This window comes from Mastigoproctus giganteus, chromosome 7 (assembly GCF_048544385.1).
Source record: "Mastigoproctus giganteus isolate SK-2022 chromosome 7, ASM4854438v1, whole genome shotgun sequence".
Lineage (NCBI taxonomy): Eukaryota > Metazoa > Arthropoda > Arachnida > Uropygi > Thelyphonidae > Mastigoproctus > Mastigoproctus giganteus.
The window spans coordinates 162,042,240-162,064,575 of NC_143581.1; the positions used below are offsets into that span (position 1 = coordinate 162,042,240).

The 22,336-nt window shown below is 35.4% G+C and overlaps 1 protein-coding gene across 3 annotated transcripts in view; it reads right to left on the reverse strand.

Moving 5' to 3' along the window:
* The window catches only part of LOC150083297 (tektin-4-like), a 164,659-nt gene that overhangs the window by 25,716 nt on the left and 116,607 nt on the right, over positions 1–22,336 (reverse strand). For all 3 annotated transcript variants that reach the window (XM_090377956.1, XM_090377957.1, XM_090377955.1), the window contains exons 4-6: positions 19,265–19,335; positions 11,172–11,318; positions 538–760 (exon numbers count right to left, since the gene is read on the reverse strand). In XM_090377956.1, the coding sequence (XP_090234082.1) occupies positions 538–760; positions 11,172–11,318; positions 19,265–19,335 (441 nt within the window). The remainder of the gene's footprint in view (positions 1–537; positions 761–11,171; positions 11,319–19,264; positions 19,336–22,336) is intronic.

The window sequence follows — 22,336 nt, forward strand, 5'->3', positions numbered from 1 at the left end:
TATTGTATAAATATTATTATGTTAATATTGTATAAATATTAACATAAAAAAAATGTGATTGCACCAATAAATGGGAAGACTCAGTTGTAAAGTTGTACAGAGCCATCTTTCTACTTTACAAAAATTCAAGTTAAACATTAAATAAACAAATGTCACTTAACACCAGAAATGATTTCTATGAAGAGCAAACTGGAGTTTAGTCTATCTCTATTTTTCCCAAAACCAAAACTCAGGAAAGATAGTTATATCCAGATTTATTCCTCTTGGAACTTAAAAAAAAAAAAAAAAAAAAAAAACCATATAGCAGCAAAGCATTTTAAAAGGAAGCACTATAATGTTAAAAATTACATTGCACTTCACAGACCTAACTGCAAGACTAGAAGAAATGAACACTAAAAAAGTATAAGTGGGAATGTGTTATAATGGAGTTCACTGTATTTTTACTAACAACAAAAAGATTGAGAATATCGAATAATAATAAGATCGAATAACAGTTACTTAAAGAACTGACACTAACTGCATAATAAAGTTTCTCACCAATTGTAAGTGCTGTTTTAGTCTAAAAAATGCATCTTGTGATTCAGCAACTCTTCTAGCAAATGCAAACTCTACAGTATCAGCTTGATGTCTCGTATCCTTGGCTGCATCTCGTAGAAGATTGTCAACAGTATTGATTAAGCTTATGGATGCCCCTATCTCATTACGTGCAAGAACAATATTCTCTTTTGTAAATTGAATCCATTCTTCAGGTGTTGACCATCTAAATATTTAAAATGTTCAATTTTTACAACAAAACATAATATTAACTATATAGTAATGAATACAGCAACAAACCCTTACTCTTCAATAAGAAATAATGTGTCATGTTTACTGATGATAATAAGAAATCAGTTGATTTGAATCAATCTGTAGAACATACACAGTTAATTGCATTCTTATTCATAATGTAATTTTATTAATTTCATTTAATATAGTTATTAATAACATACACACAATTATATTCATTACAGAAAATCAGATATATGAGGAAAAAACAAAAAAGGAATCTTCACTGGCAGAGAACTAAGAATTTAATGGTACAACGGCTATAGTTTGCACACAGACATCAATATCATTAGAAATGAAAGCATGAGAAAACATTTCAAGATTTATCTTGGTTATCAAAATGACTTCACTGTACTCATGATACAGTGAGAAACACTGTACTCATGATACAGTGAGACACTGAGAAACAGTGGAATCAAAAACAGTTATGAATGCACTCCAATGTTTTCATATTTTCAACATTAAGAATTTAAATTGACATGCTGATAAAAATATGCCCTCCTTCCTCCAAAGAATGGCTAGAATTCAGGTGAAACAGAATTGTTCAGAATATCAAAACAGACAGTTCCACTAATATCAACCAGTAGACCAAGTCGAAACCAATCACACTGCCACCACCACCACCACCACCACCACAGGTGCACTCATCTGATGCTTGAACCATGCTTCATCACTCAACATCACATTCTACCCCTGCTGTAATGTTCAATGGTTACATTCTCTGAACCAGGGTAAGTAGTCATATGTATTAATAACAGACAGTTTTGGCTTACAAGAAGCTATGTAGCCATGCTAACTCATCTATGAAGTGTTTTTATGAAGGTTGTTGACTCTACATTTATACCAATTCTGTTAACTGTCTCTCAATTCAGCTCACTGAAGAGTGCCTTTGCAATTTCCTTTTGTTATCTATCTTAACTCTTGACATGCTGTGGAGGCCATTAATGGCAATTTACCTGGTTTGAGATGGTGGTGTTGCAGAATATTCCATTCTAAATATTTGTATATCTATAAGAACTATGTAGTTTCTTGCCTCAATGTTTCATTGAGCAACCTTTCACTGTTTGCCTGTGGGAAAAAAAAAAAAAAAAAAAAATACTTTCGGTCTGACTGAACTTTCAGACCATTAATAACACTTGCTCTATTAGGTCTGTTAAATTGTCAAATCTTTAAATGTACTTACCTTTAATGATAATTCTGAAATGTTTTTATGAAGGTTACTGACCCAACGCTTATAGTAATTCTGTTAATTGTCTCTCAAGTTGGCAGAATTGCTATACTGATGTGATATTCCTCTGTTATTGTTAAAAGGTGTTGTTATTTATCTTAAATTGTACTCGTTATTCAATATATCATCTTACTTTGTTGTGTCAGTCTTCTTTATGCTACGATTTCAAATTGCAATGTCATTTACATTTCCATTGTATCATCATTGATAGTGCTACATGTGCCATTGGCATCTGAAATGTTTTCGTAACAACGAATGTGGGGAGCAGACAATCAGAGAGTTATGAGTGAGAAAAGAGAGTTTTTAAAAGTGAAGCCTGGAATGATAATTTTTTGTGGCCACTGAAGTTCAGCTGTGTAAATATTCCTCAATACTTGCCATGAAGATTCTTGAAATTGAGAGAAATATTTATTATGTTCTTCATATTATTTAAACTTGGTTAGTTAATCTTTTAAATTCCAAAGAATCAGAATCTATTTAAGAGAGTATGGTTTACATTTGATAGTGTCATGTATTAGTTTACATAATGTCCATTCATCGTGTACATAGTTCAAAGGAAGAATAATTGTTTTACTTAAGGAAATTTTCAAACCTTAAGCAACCTACTTCTCAAGTATTTCTGCAGGTACTTTCTTCAACAAATAAAGTTTTTTTTCTACAAAGAGAAAGTATGATCATTCTTGAAAGAAAGGGACAACATAAGGAAAATGTATCCTTTTTGTACTCTGAATTCACCTTGCCTACTGGATTCTTAATCGAATAGATTTCTTCATTTTACTGACATGGACATCAGTTTTTAAAGGAACTCTTACAGATCACTTAAAGAATATCAAAACTCAATGAGAAAAATTACGAAGTTAATGTTGTTCCTTTAATTATAAGCTGAAAATGAAAAATGCCTCATATTTAGGAGCCTTAAACTATTAAATTGAGAAATTGTACAATCTAGATGTAAATTTCTGGTCACCACTCTTTATTATTAGTGGCATACTCAACTAAAAGCTAATGTCAAAAGACTTATTATCATGAACTGTAAATAACTATTGTTTGTTTGCAGATATAAATTTTATATTTTTTTAACTTTCTTAATTATAAAAAGTTTTTTTTTTTTTCATATTACCACAGTTTATATTACTAAGTCCTAAGACATCAGGGCTGTGTACTTCTTAGGAAATCCTTTAGTCATGGAGGAGGCCTGTTGAGTGAAGTTAGACATAAATATTCTACCTGCTTATTCACATAAAGTGAATAAGCATGTAGAATTCATGTCTAACTCCTCCACAGATATTCATAACACCTTTCTTTGTCTTAATGTTTTTGTTTGTTTCAGCTAGAGGTGGAAACAGTGTGTAACCTACTTATTGCAGCATAGAAGAAAAGGAGACTGTACAGGTAAGACTGTTGGTTAAGACCACTGTTTTAGTTCAATCACTAGTATCATCATCATCTCTTACCAATACCACAAAGTGTCTACTTTATAGTATTACTTTCTGTCTCCCATTGGTATCATCATCATCAGCCATTTTCAATCCACTGCAGGATGAAGGCCTCTCCAACAACTTTCCAGTTCCTTCCGTTTTGTGCAATGGACATCCATTTACTACCCACGAACTCTTAAATTTCATCTGTCCATCTCCATTGTTGTCTTCCAGGTTTTATTCTAGCTCCTCTTGGATACCATTCTGTTATTTTCTTAGTCCATCTGTCATCATGTCTTCGAGTTATGTGTCCTGCTCAAGGCCATTTTAGTTCTTTTGTTTTGATCAAAATGTCCTTTTCTTGAGTTTGCTGCCTAATCCACATGTTTCTCTTCTTATCTAACAGTCTGATTCCCAATATAATTCATTACATTCTTTGCTGTGTAGTTCTCAGCTTCTCTTCCATTCTTTTGGTGAGTGCTCAAGTTTCACTTCCATAAGTAATGGTGGGGAGTATACAGTGGTTCATTATTTTACATTTCAGACAAATTGGGATGTTGCTCCTCAGTATGTGACTATATTTCCTGAATGCTGTCCATCCAAAATTTATTCTTCTCTTGACTTCCAGCCATTTATCATTATTACAGCTAATGACTTCTCTCACATACCGTATTTCCCCATGTATAAGACGCACCTTAATTATGGAGCCCGAAATTTGAAAAAAAAAAAAAAAAATAATGTATTACAAAGTTATTGAACTCAAGTTTTATTCATCATAAAATTCATCCAACTCCTCATCACTGTCAAAACTCCCATCCATTAGCTTGTCCTCATCTGTGTCTGATGACAAATCACTGTCTTCGTATATTGCCTCATCCTCAGTTCCATCTATGGCATTTGAAATGCCACACTTCTTAAATGACTTGACAACGATCTCAATCTTGATATTATCCCAGGATCTCTTCACCCAGGTACAAACTTCTCCTATAGTTGGTTTCTTCACTCTTCCTGCTGGTGTCAAATTGTCCCCAGAAGACTTCATCCATTGGTTCCATTCGTCTCTCATGGTAGCTTTGAAGGGTTTGTTAATGCTGACATCAAGTGGTTGGAGCTGGGATGTCAAGCCTCCAGGTATGACAGCAAGTTTTGTTTTTTGCTCTGCAGCAATCTTCTTTGTGTTTTTTTATGTGTGCCCCTGAACTGATCAAGCACCAATAGGGCAGGTTTGCATAAGAGCCCACCTGGTCTCCTGCTCCAAACTTTCTCAAACCAGATCTTCATCCCATCCTGATCAATCACTCCTCGAGGAATGTCTTCTTTTGGCATTGTTTTGCGTTTGAAAATCAGCATAGGAGGCAGCTTGGTTCTGTCGGCACAACAAGCTAGAACAACTGTATAATGGCTCTTTTCATGTCCACTGGTCTTCACAGTTACAGTTTTCATCCCCTTCTTATCAACAGTTCTGTTACTTGGGACATCAAATTGAAGGGGGACTTCAATTTGAATATACTCTTACTTTCTGTACTCTTACTCCCTATATCTAAAATGAGATCTCCAGACACAGGTCTGGAGACCTCATTTTAGGAAGGATATTAATCTGTTAGACTGGTTGCAGAGAAGAGCAACATGATTGATGAGGAGAGCAAAATGGTGCATTTACCAGGAAAGGCTTCAGTTTTTCAAATTGCAGCATCTGGAGACTTTGGTACTGGCAAGGAGATCTGATTGAAGTATTTAAGGCTTTGAAAGGATTAATTAAGCTAAATGCTCATGCATCATTCCCCTTGCTCAGACAACACATGCACGAGGGATAATAAATTTATATTGAGAAATAATGGTTGCAGGATAGAAGTGTAGACATTTTATTTCAGCCAGCAAATAGCTGATGTTGGAACAAACATTCTTCTTGATTAGACCGGGATTCGAGCCAGTGACCACCAAATACAGAGGATGCGGAAAGGTCAGGGAATGACCACCGCATATCCCTGGAGCAATATGGCCTTAGTTGCTAATGCTCCTAAAAACCAAACAACAACAACCAAAGTGTACAATAATATCACTATTTGGAATCTTAAAAGATGATTAATGTCATCAACTTCAGCTCCTTGTAGACATACCTTGGTCCTATTGTATATAATTTTATATACAGTCATCCCTCGCATGGGGATTACATTCCAGGAAAACACTGTGCTCTCCAAATCCACACAGTTCAAAATACAGTTTATATGACACGAGGGTTCCGTTCCTGTATGCAAAAAAAAAAAAAAAAAAATTACCTTTATTCTGTAAGAATAAATTACAAGCAAGTCCATAAAATTAATCTTGCTAATACATACCTCTAGATTTTTAATCTAAATTCATTGCTTCTTCATTGCTGTTTTGCTGTGATAAAGTTGCAACGGTATCCAGCACTTTTTGGGAAAAATTTGTTAAAAAATTGTTTGCCTAGCAGCATGCAGTTTTTCTCTATAAATTTATTCACAAGGAACTAAAGTTAATGATAAAGTTCTACGAAAATTTAAACTCCTCACCAAATTAGGATCCATATCCAATGCTTCTTGACTAAGCTGATTTGCAAGTCTTAAAAACTCAGCTAGTCTCTTCGCAGTCAAGTCAAATTGTGTTTCATTTTTATCATTTTCATCATCTTCTTCACATTGTGATAAAATATCATCCACTGATAATTGTTCTCTATGAGTTCAAGGAGTTCTGTTGATTCCGGTTTTTCAAATCCCTCTCTGATAATCATTTTGCCAATTCTCGCAATCTCAACTACCTCCGGCATTTCAGCCATGGCTTCTTTAGTGTAGCTTTGTGGCCACAGCTTTTTCCACACTGCATTCATTGTTGAATTCTTAAGATTCTCCCCACACGAACTCAATATTTTTTACAGCATCCAGAATGTTATAATTTTGCCAACAATCTAGAGTTGAAGGACTGTCTATTCCATCAGTAGCTTCCACCAATTGTAATAAAGATCTTCTTAGGTAATCAAGTTGTTTAAAGGAGGCTATAACAGCTTGGTCCATCAGCTGAATAAACAAAGTTGTATTCACTGGGGAAAGGTAACTTTCACATTTGGATGCATATCAGACAAATTGAGGGTTTAGTGTCAAACTGCAAAATTGCACTTTTTGTTTTGAGACAACTTGAGTTTTACTTTATACAAACAACAATGCATATCATGTCACACAGCTGTATCTCTCTAGTACTTGACAAGTTAGCATGGGCTATAAGCACATTTCCAGTAAATCAAGAAAATGTCAAATAACTTTTTCTTGGTTAATTACAAAAACATTTACTACAAAATGATTTTGAAGTTTACGTTTTTTGACACTAAACCCTCGAAAAGTGCAGGATGACTGGATGCATTTTCAAGAATAGGCAAGATTTTGAATGCTATGTTCTCCTGGCAATAACTTTTTGTTTTGATGCAAAAGCATTTTAAAAACCAATCCTTGAAAATTTTAGCTGTCATTCAGGCTTTTTGCTCAATTTATAATGAACCGGTAAGGAGCTTTTCGATATTCCTTTAAAAGCAGGAGGATTTTCTGATGTATAAATTATAAGCGGTTTACACTTAAAGTCACACTCTGCATTGCCACATAATAAAAGTGTTAACCTACCTTCTGCAACTTCTAAACCTGGGGTGGTTTTCTCATCTTTTGAAATGAATGTTCAGCTTGTCAAATGAACCAGTCTCAATAGCATTAAACACTTGACTTGTTAGCTAGCACTCTGTCGCAATAACATCCTTTAAAGTTTTCAGATACAAAGAAGCAACTTCTCTATCTGTACCAGCTGCTTCAGCCATTTATTTTTAGATTGTGAAGACTGGTGCTTTTTAAAATTTTTAAACCAACCTTTACTGGCCTGAAAGATTTGGATTAAAAGCATTGGATGGACTGGCTTCTTCTTGTAAACAATTAAAAATTTGCAGAGTTTTGGCACAAATAATATCTGAACTAAGAGACTATTTTTTGATTAAGATCTTCTATTCAGAAAGCAAGTAATTTTTCAGTTTTTCTATTAATGGATTTCTCACTTTTGTAGTGCTTTTTGCAGCCAATGTGGAACAGATAACTGAAGTTTTAATTTTCTCAGCATTTTCTCTAATTCATCGAATGCTAGATTCATTCATGCTGTATTTCTTGGCCAATGTCACAACCTTTTCACCATTTTCTAACTCCTTAACAATTTTTTTGTTGTAGCTTTCTTCATTTTAGGCACTAATTAAACACACTTTATATTGGCAAGAAATATTAAATTAGCAATAGCAATGCTTACTGATTAAAACACTTTACAATGTGCAAACCATAAAAAGATTCTGTCTGAACATCTGACGTAGGATAACTGATGAAGAGAAGTTCCCGAATTAGGAAGCTGTTTCAAAAATAACCCAACAAACCAAACACATCACCATTTATTGCTATGTTTAGTTATGAGAATCAATTATGAATGCCTTTGTGATATTTTTCTAAAGCACATTTCTGGAGGTCACAACCATAAAACAATTTGCAGTTTCCAGTTTATTGGGCTTTTTGTTACTGTATATACAATCTATTATAAATGGGTAGTAGACCCGATCTTAATGCATTTGCAATAATACCAATAGCTGGAATTCTGTGTGATTTTATGTTATTATGTGAAATGTGTTTCCCCTTCACCGAAATCTTCAATCATATAAAAAAACCATAAATAAATTTTCAAAATCTGCTCTTCATTCCTATTTTTTAAGCTTCTTAAAACTTATTACTCCATATCTCACTTGCACATGTTATGTTAGTTGCAATTTGTGCGCACCATGTTCTTTGTTATTGATTGACACTTATCTTTTTTACTTACTGTTTTAAATTTTACAACCACAAAAAAAAAAAAAAAAAAATTGTCAGTGAACAGAAATATCACATTACACAGTGTTATGTTTATTTAGCATGTATATTAAGCTACGTACATAAGCATAAATTAAATTTTTTTACTAACCTGTAGATAACATTCTTCTGATTTTCGTGTATCATTTAATTTTGTTAATTAGTAAAGTAATAAAGTGTAAATTTACACTTTATATCTTTATTTTTATAGCCTGGGGATAATATCCCTCTGATTTTTGCTTGTCAGAATTGCCCTTAATAGAATCACAATTTTATTCACAAATGTGATCACAATAACTGCCGCTTATTGTATGTAGATGGTGTTTTCAAAAAGAAAAGAAAAGAAAAAAATAATAAAATCGCCCAGCAGTGAAACTCACTGCACAATTTTGGTAGTAAATACCTGACTGCCTAAATCACGGGACAACTCTGCTGTGTATATGTGTGTGTGTAGATTCACAACTTCAGTTGTGAATTTCTATCAATTTCTATTATTGATTCACAACTTCAGTTGTGAATCACTAATAGAAATTGCATACTTCACCCCACTGGTTTCTCAACATGAGCTTACAAAGTTAAAATATTAATTTAACTTTCTAACTTTAATTTCAACTTTACTTTAATCATTCTTAATCACTTCTAATACATAAAACTTAATGGATTAACAAGATGAATTTTATTAAATACTAACTAGACAGTATGAATCAGAGTTGTAATACTCAATATGTTCTATGTTGATAATAATATTAGTAAAATAATAAGAGGAGTTTACCTCAATATAGTATTTAGAACACTTCCAACGGAGTGGAAGTGTTCTACATACTATATTGAGGTAAACTCCTCTTATTATTTTACTAATATTAAATGCTAACAAAGCAGTGATACTGTGATTACTATGAATGTAGTATGAATGATATTGTGAATGTAGATGCAAAATACTCATTCAGTTTGTTTGAATATGAGCAGGATTATCAACAGTCAATATCGATGGTTTGACTGTTGATGATCCTGCTCAGACAGCAAAAAAACCTGAATGAGTATTTTGCATCTACATTCACACACGAGGAATTCTTTAGGGAATCAAAAGACAGAAGCTTGTTAAACACTAACAGGGAGCTTAATGATTTTGTAATAATGGAGAGTAAAGTGGAGGAGAAACTGTTGAAATTAAACATAAGAAACTGTTGAAATTAAACACCTAGAGTGGATGGAATCTATCCAGTTATATTAAAGGAGGCGGCAAAGGAAGTAAGCAAACCCTTGCCACAATCATGAGAGCATCCTTGGATTCAGGGGAGGTCCCCACGGACTGGAGATGTGCAAATGTATCCCCAATTCACAAAGGGGAATCAAAGGGTGACACAAGTAATTACAGATCAGTTAGTTTAACTTCTGTTCTGGGTAAAATAATGGCGTCACTGGTTAAAGATGCATTGCAGGATCATCTAGACAAGATTGCAGCAATAATTCAGACACGACATGGTTTTGTTAAGGGAAAGTCTTGTCTGACAAATTTGATTGGATATTATGATGTGGTTACAAAGGAACTGGATGCAAAAAATAATTTTGATATCATATGCTTGGATTTCAGGAAAGCTTTTGACACTGTTGCGCATGGAATACTACTGTACAAATTGAAGCAGAATGGTATTAAGGGTGAGTTGCTACAATGGATAAAAGGATGGTTGAGTGGCAGAAGACAGAGGGTGGTAATCAATGGGTGCTGCTCTTCATGGACTAATGTTATTAGTGGAGTCCCACAGGGTTCGGTGTTGGCTCCACTGTTGATTTGTATATTTATCAATGATATTGATGAAGGTATATCAAGCTTAGTGTCAAAATTTGCAGATGATACAAAGGCTGGCAGGGTTATTAATGACAGTAATGACAGTGTGCTACTGCAACAGGATCTAGAAAATTTGGGCAGATGACATTGACAAATGCAAAGTACTGCATATGGGTAGAAGTAACCCCAGAGAAACGTACCAACTGTGTGGTACTACACTTAAGGTGGTAGAAAATGAAAAAGACCTTGGAGTAATTGTGCAGTCAGATATGAAGTTTTCTGAGCAATGCAGACAGGCTGCCAGGGCAGGTCATGGGGTTTTGTCAATGATATACAGGAATTCTGCTAGCAGGGAAAAGGAGATGATTGTCCCTCTGTATAAGGCAATGATCAGCCATGCCTTGAGTACTGCATACAGGTCTAGAGGCCTCATTTTAGGAAGGATGTAGATTTGCTTGAGCATATACAGAGAAGGGCAACAAGATTGGTGAGGGGAATGAAGGGATGCTCTTACCAAGAGAGGCTTAAGTTCTGCAAATTGCAGCAGCTGGAGACTAGGCACCTGCGAGGTGATCTGATTGAGGTGTATAAGGCCTTGAATGGGTTGAGCACGCTCAATTTTGATGGGATTCTTCCACTTGTTCAGATTACGAACCTAAGGGGGCATAAATTTAAATTGAGGAAAGACAGATGTAGAATAGATGTGCAGAAATTTGCCTTAGCCAGCGGGTGGTTAACTGCTGGCACAAACTTCAGACTTTTGTCCAGTACTTCCTTAAATAAATTTAAGGAAGAACTGGACAAAAATTTAGAGGGAAATGTTTTTTTAATTTTTTTTTGGCTGATGCTGCATAAGCTCATATACTTGCTTTCTTGCATCACATGCCACTACTACTACTACTAGATGATTTACCATGAGACATGAAACTGTAGCTAAAGTTAATTTGAGCTGATATTTTTTTTTAATTTTTTATTTTGTTAACAATTCCTGAGAATTTTAAAGACATCCTAAATTCAGTTTATAGTAGTTTGTGGGATTTTACCTTGGAGGAACAACTTCCGGTCCAGCATGAAATGCAATTTCTCCAGAAGATATATTCAGAAGATGCCCACATGTAGTATCAATGCCATAAGCTTCCCATTTATCACTCCAGTCTTTCTCCATAGCAGACTTTGAAGCCATGTCTTTCCTATAAATTAATCAAAATTCACAAATTAAATTCTATCGTTAAAATGAATAACTAATTTACCTATCTGCATATATTCCAATTAGATTAAAAATTGCAGTTTAGCAACTGAGTTCTTTAAATATTAATTCTTAAAGGCGCCTCCATAGCCAGGTGGGAAGGAGCAACAGTGCATAGCACACGCTTCTTGATTAGACCGGGGTTCGAGCCCGTCAGCACCAAATACGGAGGATGCGGAAAGGTCAGGGAATGACCACCGCATATTCCCGGAGCAATATGGCCTTAGTTGCTAATGCTCCTAAAAACCAAACAACAAACATTAATTCTTGAGAATACTTTTCTATAAAACTGCAACTCATCCAAAAGATGAATGAATAATCATGCTAATTAATAATCCCTTTTTCACAAATTTACTCTATAGAGATGTTCAATTTTTATTCCATGTCTTTTATACAGATACTGTCTTCCAAATTCTAATCTATGATTCCACCTCCCCCCACCCCCAAAAAAGGTCCAAATACATACACCAACTAGCAATATTTTTTCCCATTTCAACAACAAGGAACAGGCTAGTTACCTTGTCCAGGGCACCATTCTTTAAGGGATGTCAAATTTTACAAATCATGAAAAAAAAAAAAATAAAATAAATAAATATATATTTCTCCTGCCTGGGGAGAAAAAATTCTCCTGCCTGGGGAGAAAAATATCTTGGTCTGGCCCTGTCTTCCACTTAAGTATCCTCTGAAAATTACAACTTAGAAGTTCTAATACAATATTGGAAACTTCCTTCTGGCTTCTTAATCTTTGATACAATTAAACAATATTATAGTACCGTACTGTGAATGGATAATGGATTAAGAAGTCAGAAGGAAGTTTACGATTTTTTTTGGGGGTTACCATAAAAAATAAAATAAATCCTAAATATTTTACAACTTAAAATTCTGGTGTCTCTCCCTATATATTTTGTAAGAAAGTAAAAATGCTAGCTGAAATAGAAGACATAACTGAAGATTCTTTAAGGTGAACTAATGTAGTAAGTGGAATTTTTGGCAATCAGTACTGGTCCACTTCTGTTTTTCTTCTTCCATTATGACACTGATGAGCAAGTGCAGGGGAAGTTACCAAAGTTTAATAATTTAAAAAGTAGGCACAGGGTGGCTCACAACCAGAACCAAACCACTTTGCTTTAGAGTAACTTAATTTTTATTTATTTTTTTTAAACAAAAAATCCCAAACATGAAAGATATTAGAACCTATAGTAATTAGTACCATGTGTGGTTTGAAGGTTGAGATGATGAAAGCAGATACCTGTTGACAAATAGACTTGAATTTCTGTATATTGTAATTTTCAGAAAATACATGTGCAGGGAAGTTGAAGGAGGAAAAAGAGTTGGTTCTGTGAGCTTAATGTTGGACAGTAAAAAGTTGTTAACTGGTTGCAACATGTGTTTGGACTGGTTTCGAGAGCAGTGTAATTATAGAAGCTAATTCAAAAGAACTGTACCAATGGAAATATCTATAGAAAAGGCATGCAGCATAAACAGAATGTGTATGAGACAGAGTGGAGAAACTTTGTAAGAGATTGGTCATTAATTAACCTAACTGTCCTCTTTTGAATGAAATCTAGAGCCTTGAGAGAGGGTATGTGGGCTTGTGTTGTTGTTTATAAGCTATTGACACAAGAGCAGCTTAGGCTATAATGCGCCTAGCCTAGGTAGGATGGGAAAGGGGAGTATGTGAACACCACAGCAGATGTGAGAATGATATTCCATGTAGGGCAGATTTGAGATTTTCATACAGAATGAGTAGTTGTTTAGAAGAAAAAGTAACACCAAGAGCAAAAAAGAAAACCTAGTTTTTTTTTGGATGCCAAGAAAATAATATTTGTGATGTGCTTGTGCTAAGAAAGATTAGAAAACTGCGTAATCCTTAATAAAGATATGGAATGTTGTCTAAAATTCAGTGTCAAAGATTTGTAGGAGTAGAAGAATCCTTTTTGCGAGATATAAAATAGGGCGGAATTTTAGAAGGATTGAAATCAACATGTTATCTTTTTCCCACTGGAGAATTGCCTGGAGATCAGCATTTAAGGAATATTGATAATGGATATTTGAGAAGCCTGTGTGTGCAGGACAAGGTTTCTCAAACTGAAAGGCAGAATGCAATGTGCTATAATCAGCAAAACTATGGATAGGATTTGCAGTCAATGGAAGAAGGTCATTAACACAAAAGAGGAAAAGATTGGGAGAAAGAACTGAACCTTGAGGAACACTAGCATTAGTGGAGAAATTAATAGACAGAGCCATCTACAATCACCTGCAGCAAGTGGTCAGAGAGAGAACTGGATGCCCCTTATTCCAAACATGATCAAAAGCTATTGAAATGTCAAGAGGGAGCACAGGTTTTGAGAACAAGTGGAGAAATACCATCAGGACTTGGAGCTTTCTTGGCATCAAGACTTAAAAATTCTTCTGACATCCTATTGACTGAAGGCTACAGGAGGTATTAAGTGGAGTGTACTGGAATGGTAGGAGGTGGTTTACCAAAATAATCAACACAAGAGTTAGAAGAAAAGTAGGATGCTACTCGTCAGATTTATGTTTAGCTGAGGTGGCAACAGAACCACCAGTCATCAGGTTTTAGTAGAGATGGGCAAAAGTTGCTACAAACAGCTTGGCAAGCTGAATGCTCGACTTACATAGTAGAGCATTCTGGTAAGAATGCTCTACTATGTAAGTAGAGCATTCTTACCAGATTATTACTATGTAAGCTTTACAATAGTTACAAGCCTTGATGCAGGCAGAAAACTAACTCAGTTATTTCAATGCAACCCAACTGCACTATGCAATACTCTTATCTTGAACAGCCAAGGCTTCACCTTTATATCTTAAGGTGAAGTGTGGAATAAAGGATTTTATTCCTCCAAGAATAATTTCACTGACATGATCTGAGTAAACGTTAACATCAAGACATTGCTCAAGACATTACTTCTTTATAATTAGAGGCGCCTCCATAGCCAGGTGGGAAGGAGCAGCAGTGCGTAGCACAAGCTTCTTGATTAGACCGAGGTTCGAGCCCGTCACCACCAAATACGGCGGATGCGGAAAGGTCAGGGAATGACCACCGCATATTCCGGAGCAATATGGCCTTAGTTGCTAATGCTCCTAAAAACCAAATAACAGTACAGTTCTTTATAATTAGCTTGTAATCTGTGACTGGTAAAAAAAAAAAAAGACTGATCTGTAGCAGTTTTGGCAGCCAGGTCAGCACGTTCATTTCCAGCAATTCCAATGTGACCAGGGATCCAACAAAAGAGAACTTGTTGTTTGTTCTTATTTAATTTGGTCATGGTATTCCAAATCTGTATGAGTAAGGGGTTATCATGATTTTTATTCTACTGTATAGCTTGGATGGCATTAATGGAATCCATATAGATAACACTGTGCAGTATATTTGTTGAGATGGCAAATTTTAACACTATGTAGATAAAGTTCTGCAGTGTAGCTGCTACATTCATTGGGGAATTTCCTGGCTATGGTAAGAAGGTTAAGAGCAAACACGGTGTTCTGATGGGATTATATGAGAGGTTGAAAAATAGGATTGATACCCTCAAAGGATCCATCAAGCACTTAGGCATCCAGCATCAGACAATATAATGATACATTCTGCAGCAGAGATCCTTGGTCCTACAGGAAGTAGCTATAGTTGGTGACTTGACTGTCAGATGTGGGAAATATATTGTGCAAAAAGGAGAGGTAGAATAGGACCAAGGTATGTCCTGCTAGAGAATAAAGTAGATGACTGTGTAAAGCAGTTATCTTTCAAGGGCACAAAAGGTGATACTGTCGAGCATGTTGGTACTAATGATATTAAGAATAGGAGATCTCAGGATTTAATTAATATGTACAGAGCAATGTTGAGAAAAAGTTATGAGTTAGAATTAAAATTAAGTGTCTGCAAACCCTGCCCAGACACGAGGGAGTACATAAGAGCTTTGTCAATTTGGCCCTAGTGAGACTTTACAAGTTCGTGGGGGTAGAATTTCTCTCAATGTGGTCTGTGCTTGTTATCAGGAGATACTATTTCTAAAGGGAAGGGATCCATTAAACAGAAGGGGATACATAGATATTTGCTAATGCTATGAAGGCAGTGTTGGGTGGGTTGGAAAACTGCTAACCTGTGTATCCTTGCAGGCTAATAGATAAACAGCAGCTGTAGGCAGAGGTGAAAGTGATTTTCACACTGCTTCTATTAGAACATACAGCAGCCTGGAAAGCAAGGTGCTGGGGATTTTAAGACCTGCTTTAAGACCATGTATTTGCTTGCGTAGAGCAAGCAAATACATGGGCTGTGTTACTAAGAGTAAAAACAGTTGAAGGTATACTAATGTTAGAAGCATAGTAAATAAATTTGACAAATTTGAAGTACTGATCAAATCATCAAATGCATAAAATTGTGGGGATATAAGGGATTCGGAATTTGAATATGGGGAGTACAATGTTTATAGAAGTGGGGGAGAGGATTATACTCTCAGTTAAAAAGCACATAAAGCCTAAAGCAGTGCAATGTTGATTCAGTTTGGTGTGACAAACACTGAGAAAACAAAAATGAGAATAGGAGTGTGCTATCAGTCTAATGACTGTGATGAGTATAATGAACAACTGAACAGGTATAGAGTGGGTCAGTAAATCAGAATATCTTATGATGAGGGAATTTAACATTCCAGATATTAACTGGGCTTTATAGGTTGGTTATTCACACAGTAGTAAGACTTCTGTGGATTAGTGGCTGATTGTTTCCTACACCTGCATGTTAGAGAAGCAACAAGAAAAGAAATACTCTTGATCTGATTAGTAGCAGTGATCACAATGTATTGATGTGAGATTTACTTAAAGATGTAACTATTGTCAAAAGCAAGGGAAAGGTCTTTTACTTCTGTAAACAAGACTACAGCAGTCTCAGTTTTTAAATTCTATACAGTGAGACCAACTTATGAAGTTACCAACAGCAAATTCTAAATGGGAAGCATTCAGAGTTGTTATTATAGAAGTGACTAAGCTTTTTATATGAAATAAGAGATGCAGTTCAATATATAGATGTAAACAAATGGCAAATGAACTGAGGAGACTCATGACAATGAAGAAAAATGCATGGGATACATATAAATTATCAGATGATAGAGATGCCTACAGTAGATAAAAACTAGGCTGCAATTGAGTCACAAAGGAGGTTAGGCAAGCCAAGGCAGATTATAAGAAGTCTCTAGCAAAGAATGCAAAGAGAAACAGAAACAACTTCTTTACTTATATTAACAGCTGAAAGAAGGGGTTAAATCACATTGGTTGGTCCACTAGATATGAATGGATTAACTGTTGATGACCCTGCTCAGGTTGCTGACAAACCGAATGGATATATTGCATCTACATTCATATGAGAAATTCTTTAGGGATGAAGATGCCAAAAGTGAGTCAAATTCTGACAGGGAGCTATATAATTTTGTAATAACTAAGAGGAAAATGGACAAGAAACTATTAAAGCTAAATGTAAAAAGGACATCTTAGAGTTGATGGGGAATCCAGTTATATTAAAGGAGGCAGCAAACCTTTAGCCATTATTATGAGAGAAACCCTGGATTCAGGGGAGGACCCCATGGACTGGAGATGTACAAATGTATCCCCAATTCAGAGAGACATGAGTAATTACAGAACTGTTAACTTAACTCCTGTTCCAGGAAAAAATTATGAAGTCACGAGTTAAAGAAGTAACACAGGACCACCTGGACAGGAATTACCCCTTAACTGTGACTACTATATTGCAGTCACAGTTAAGAGGTAATTTCACCTGACTAATTTTATTAGTTTCAATGACAAACTAACAAAGGAAATGGATGCAAAAATAATTTTAGTATCATATACTTAGATTTCAAAAAAGCTTTTGATATTGTTGCACATAAAAGACTAAGCAAAATTGGAGCAGCGTGGCATTACAGGTAAGTTGCTGCTATGGATAAAGGTATGGCTCAGTGGAAGAAGACAGAGTGGTAACCAATGGGCATTGCTCTTCTTGGACAAATGTTATTAGTGGAGTTCACCAGGTTTCTATGTTTATTAATGATACTGATTAAGACATAACAGGCTTGTCTAAGTCTGCAGCTGATATGAAGGTTGGCAGGGTAGTCAGTCACAGTAATCAAGGTATGCTATTGCAACAAGATCTAGACAAATTAGGCAGATGGGCCGAGAAGTGGCAAATGAAGTTTAATATTGACAGCAAGGTACTGCATATGGGTAGCAGTAATCCCAGATTAACATACCAGCCGTGTAGCACTACACTCGGAGGGAATGAAAAAGTGGAGAATGAAAAAGACTGTGGGTGATTGTGCAGTGAGATAAGTTCTGAGCAGTGTAGACAGATTGCCAGGGAAACTCATGGGTTTTTGTCAATGATATACACAAGAATTTTTCCAGCAGAGATAAGGAGGTGATTATTCCATTATATAAGGGAATGGTTAGACCACATTTGAAATACTGCAGGTCTGGAAGCCTCATTTTAGAAAGATATGGATCTGTTAGAATGGGTGCAGAGAGGAGCAACAAGATTGGTGAGGGGAACAAAAGGGTGCTCCTGCCATGAGAGGTTTCAGTTTTGCAAATTGCAGAGTTTGCAAACTAGGCACCTATGAGGAGATGTGATTAAGGCATTTATATCCTTGAATGGAGTGAGTAAACTCAAAGCTGACAGAACCTTTCCTCTTGCTCAGATTATACAACACATGAAGGGGCATAAATTCAAATTGAGGAAGGATGGCTGCAGGTTGGATGTGTGGAAATTTGCATTCAGCCAGGGCTAATTGTTTGAACAAACTCCCAATTGGTGTTGTAGAGGAAAATAGTACAAATAAATTTAAGGAAGAACTACATAAACTGTTAGAAGGGATGGATAGGTTTATAAGCTTGCTTTCTTGAATCATCTGCCATTACTACTAAATAAACATAATAAAAATAACCAAAAATTTTGAAACAAAACTACTGTTGCTAAGATCTCACGCAGTTCAACATGTCTATGTGATACTGTGAGCACATGCCTCATGGTTCACATGTCCAAACACTTTATCTGAATTTCTTTGTTTTTACAGTGAGTGAACAACATTTAATCACTTAGTTTAAATAAAGAACTACAGAAATATCTACAAATGCTAAAACAAACTTATGACTTTAAATTGCCAGTTACATGACTGAGCAATATATTGTTACTTATTGTTAAGGCAAATAATATCTTCCATCAAATATTTGGAAAATAAAAAGCAATATATAAAAGATGTTGTGTAAAGTTCTTTCACCTGAACTCAAGACTTTTGAACAGTTCTTCAACAATGAAGGGAGCATAAAAAGGTTATTTAAAATGTCTCTAAACTTGATAATATTCCTATAACTACTGAATCCAATGATCTTATCCGCCACAGAAGTCAATATTATTGCTTTACAGTTTTTCTGTCACTTCTTTATCACCTTTGTGGATGGAGATTTTTGTAGATATATTATAGATAATATTATCTATAATATAGGTAATTGTTGTATATTTGTTGTTCAATAACAAAGACCATTTCTTCATCCATTTTGGGTATGGTGGCCTACACGTTAAAAGCAAACAGTCTCCCCAGTTGTCTTACTTATACTTAGTAGTATCAACTGCGAAATTTTTAATAACAAATATTTTTTGCAGTGTTCAGATATGGAAAGAAAATAACATTATGTTGGAATTAAAACTTAAAAAGAAATATCTGGCTGCTCTTTGAAACTTTAATCCTCAAAAAATAAAAGTGAAAATAAGAACACCTTATAAGATGATTTTTATCCTTACGTTACTGCATTTTTCACTTTCAGCTAGGAATAGCAGTTGAACGTTATAATATTCCAAAATTCTAATAAGAAAACATTGAAATTCATTACCTAATCTGGTTTTCTGTTTCATCAGCTGTTTTCTGCAATAAGTTCTGGAATGTTCTTATAATATCCACTTCCTAATAAATAGAAATATTTATATAATTGAAAAATTTTTAAATAAAATTGTGCAAACATTGTGAATGAGCAATAAGGTATAACATATATTATCTCAGCCTAATAGCAGATAAAAATTTTAGATAACATCTTTAGAGGCAAACAGTATGAAATCCAGACCTACCTCATCTACGATGATTTGTAAATCCCTTGGAGAGTTTATAAATAGACTGGGGGTGGGGTGGGTTGAGAGCAGAGAGACTATATATAATTTTTAATCTAATACAGTAAACTCATTATGGACGGTTGATTACTATGGAGAGGTGGGAGTCTGCATACTGCCTGGATTTCACACTGGACAAGAAATCTACATATTATTTCCAGGCTTTAACAGCTAGTAATCTGGCAAGGTACTCGAGTATTAGCAATACAGTTAACCTGCTACTCGATATAAAGTATAAGGGTCAGTAACCGCAGTTCAAAGATGGTGGCAAACTAATGAAAAAAAAAATGCTACATTTAATTCTAAATCCTCATCCATATTATTGAAGTTTGATGATGATCTCATCCAACATGGAAGTAAATGAGATCATCATCCAACTTCAATAATAACAAGACATTTCACAGAATTTTAGACATCCATTCAGGCACATGTTCATTCAACTGGGATGACTTGCAATTTGGCACTAAAAATCTTCATAACAGAATTAAAGTTAACTTCACACTATATGAAAAAAAAAAAAAAAAAAAAAAACTTTATCCAGAGGGGATAAAGCTCCTACACAGAGTAGGAAACTTTATCCTTTCAATCACAGAAACTGGAAAAATTCTTCTAAGTTTCTGTGAGTGAACAATGTAGTTTGTTAAAATCATGCTAGGTTGGCTGAAGAAATGAAAATACTTCTTACAAAGCATTATTTGGTCAGATGAAACCATTTCTCATATTGGAAACATCAACAGACAACAATAGTCATTACTGGAGATCACATGATCTGCAGGAAACTGTGGAGAGCAAAAGTAATGATCCAAGAGTGACAATATGGTCCAGAATGGCATATAGCAGAATTATTGCCTATACATTCATCAACAAATAAGACAAATAATTATTAGTAGGAGGTGGCATATGATGAAAGAAAGCAAGCTTATAAAGCATCGGCAGAAAAAAAAAAAATTCCATCCCCTCCTATACTTTTTCTACTTCTTGAATTTATTCAAATTACTCACTTCCACAATAGAATGAAGTTTGTTCCAACAATCAACCACTTACTCAAATTAAACTTTTACACATCTATCCTACAACCATCCTTCAATTTGAATTTATGCCTCCTCGTGTATAATTCTGATCAAAAGGAAGAATGCCACTAGCATTCGATTTGATCAACCCATTCAAAGCCTTAAACTCCTCAATCAGGGGGCTCACATCTGATGAGCATGGGCTTGGCACACCCAGGGTTCTGAGCTGGATATCATCATTCTTCTCTTTCTAACTCGGAAAATATTTTTAGCTGGTACAGCATAAGCCTCAGGCTTCCTTGCACCATATGGTTAATAATAATAATAATAATCAGATGACTTTGCGGGTGATCTAAATGAGGAGTCTTCAGATAAGAAATTGCAGAACTGAAGCCTGTCTTGTTAAGACCACCCCCTTTATTCCCTTCACAAATTTCATTAGCCTTCTCTGCATCCACATCAGCAGATCTATATCCTATCTAAAATGAGATCTCCTGACATATATATGCAGTACGCAAGATGCAGCCTAACCATTATCTTATACAATAGGATATTCACCTCCTTATCCCTGTTAGCAAAGTTCCTGGTTATCATTGACAAAACTCCATAAGTTGTCCTGGCAGCCTGTCGGCACTGATCACAGAACTTCATATCTGGCTGCACTATTCTGCAAATTTGATGAATTTCAGGTATCGCTCAAAGCATCAAAGGCAGATATTGTTGGGATATCAGAGACATGGTGTCAGACAGATATAAGGAATGCAGAACTGGAATTTGGGGCAGTACAATGTCTACAGAAAGGATAGACAGGATAGGAAGGGAGGAGGGGTTATGGTATTAGTTAAGAAACACGTCAAATCCAAGGAAGTGAAGCCAGTCGACATCGCTGGACAGTGCAGTGTCGAGTCAGTTTGGTGTGACATAAGCACTGGGAGATCAAAATTGAGAGTAGGAGTGTGCTATAGGCCTAATGACTCTGATGAGTATAATAAGAAACTGTACAGGGAAATAGTGGGGAAGTAAATCAGAGAGTCTTATAATGGGGGATTTTAATTTCCCAGATATTGACTGGAATTTGTCGTTTGGTCACTCACACACTAGCAAGGCTTTTGTAGATTTATTCGATGATTGTTTTCTACATCAGCATGTTCGGGAGGCAACTGAAGGGGAGTAATACTCTTGATCTGATTATCAGTAGTGATTCTTCATGCATTAAGAATCTGCAGATAAAGGAACCATTAGGTGGCAGTGATCACAGTGTGCTGAAGTGGGATTTACTCAAAGAGGTAACTACCATCAGGGGTAAAGGGAAGGGTTATTACTTTCATAAAGGCGACTACGAGGGTCTGAGACAGTATTTAAAAATTCTATACAGTGGGACCAACTGATGATGTTACCAACAGCAAATTCAAAATGGGAGGCATTCAAAGAACTTATCTTGGAAGCTACTAGGCTTTACATACCAACTAAGAAATACTGTTCAAGGTTTAGGCCTAAATGGATGTCAGATAAACTAATGAGACATATGACAGAGAAGAAAAATGCTTGGGATACATATAAATTAACATGTGACACAGAAGCCTATGATAGATATAAGTTGATCTGTAACCAAGTTACAAAGGAGGTTAGGCAGGCGAAGGCAGATTACGAGAAATCTTTGGCAAAGGATGCAAAGAAAAACAGTAAAGAGTTCTTTTCTTATGTAAATTCTAGAAGGAAGGGGATGAATCAGATTGGTCCACTTGATATCGATGGTTCAACTGTTGATGATCCTGCTCAGGTAGCTAACAA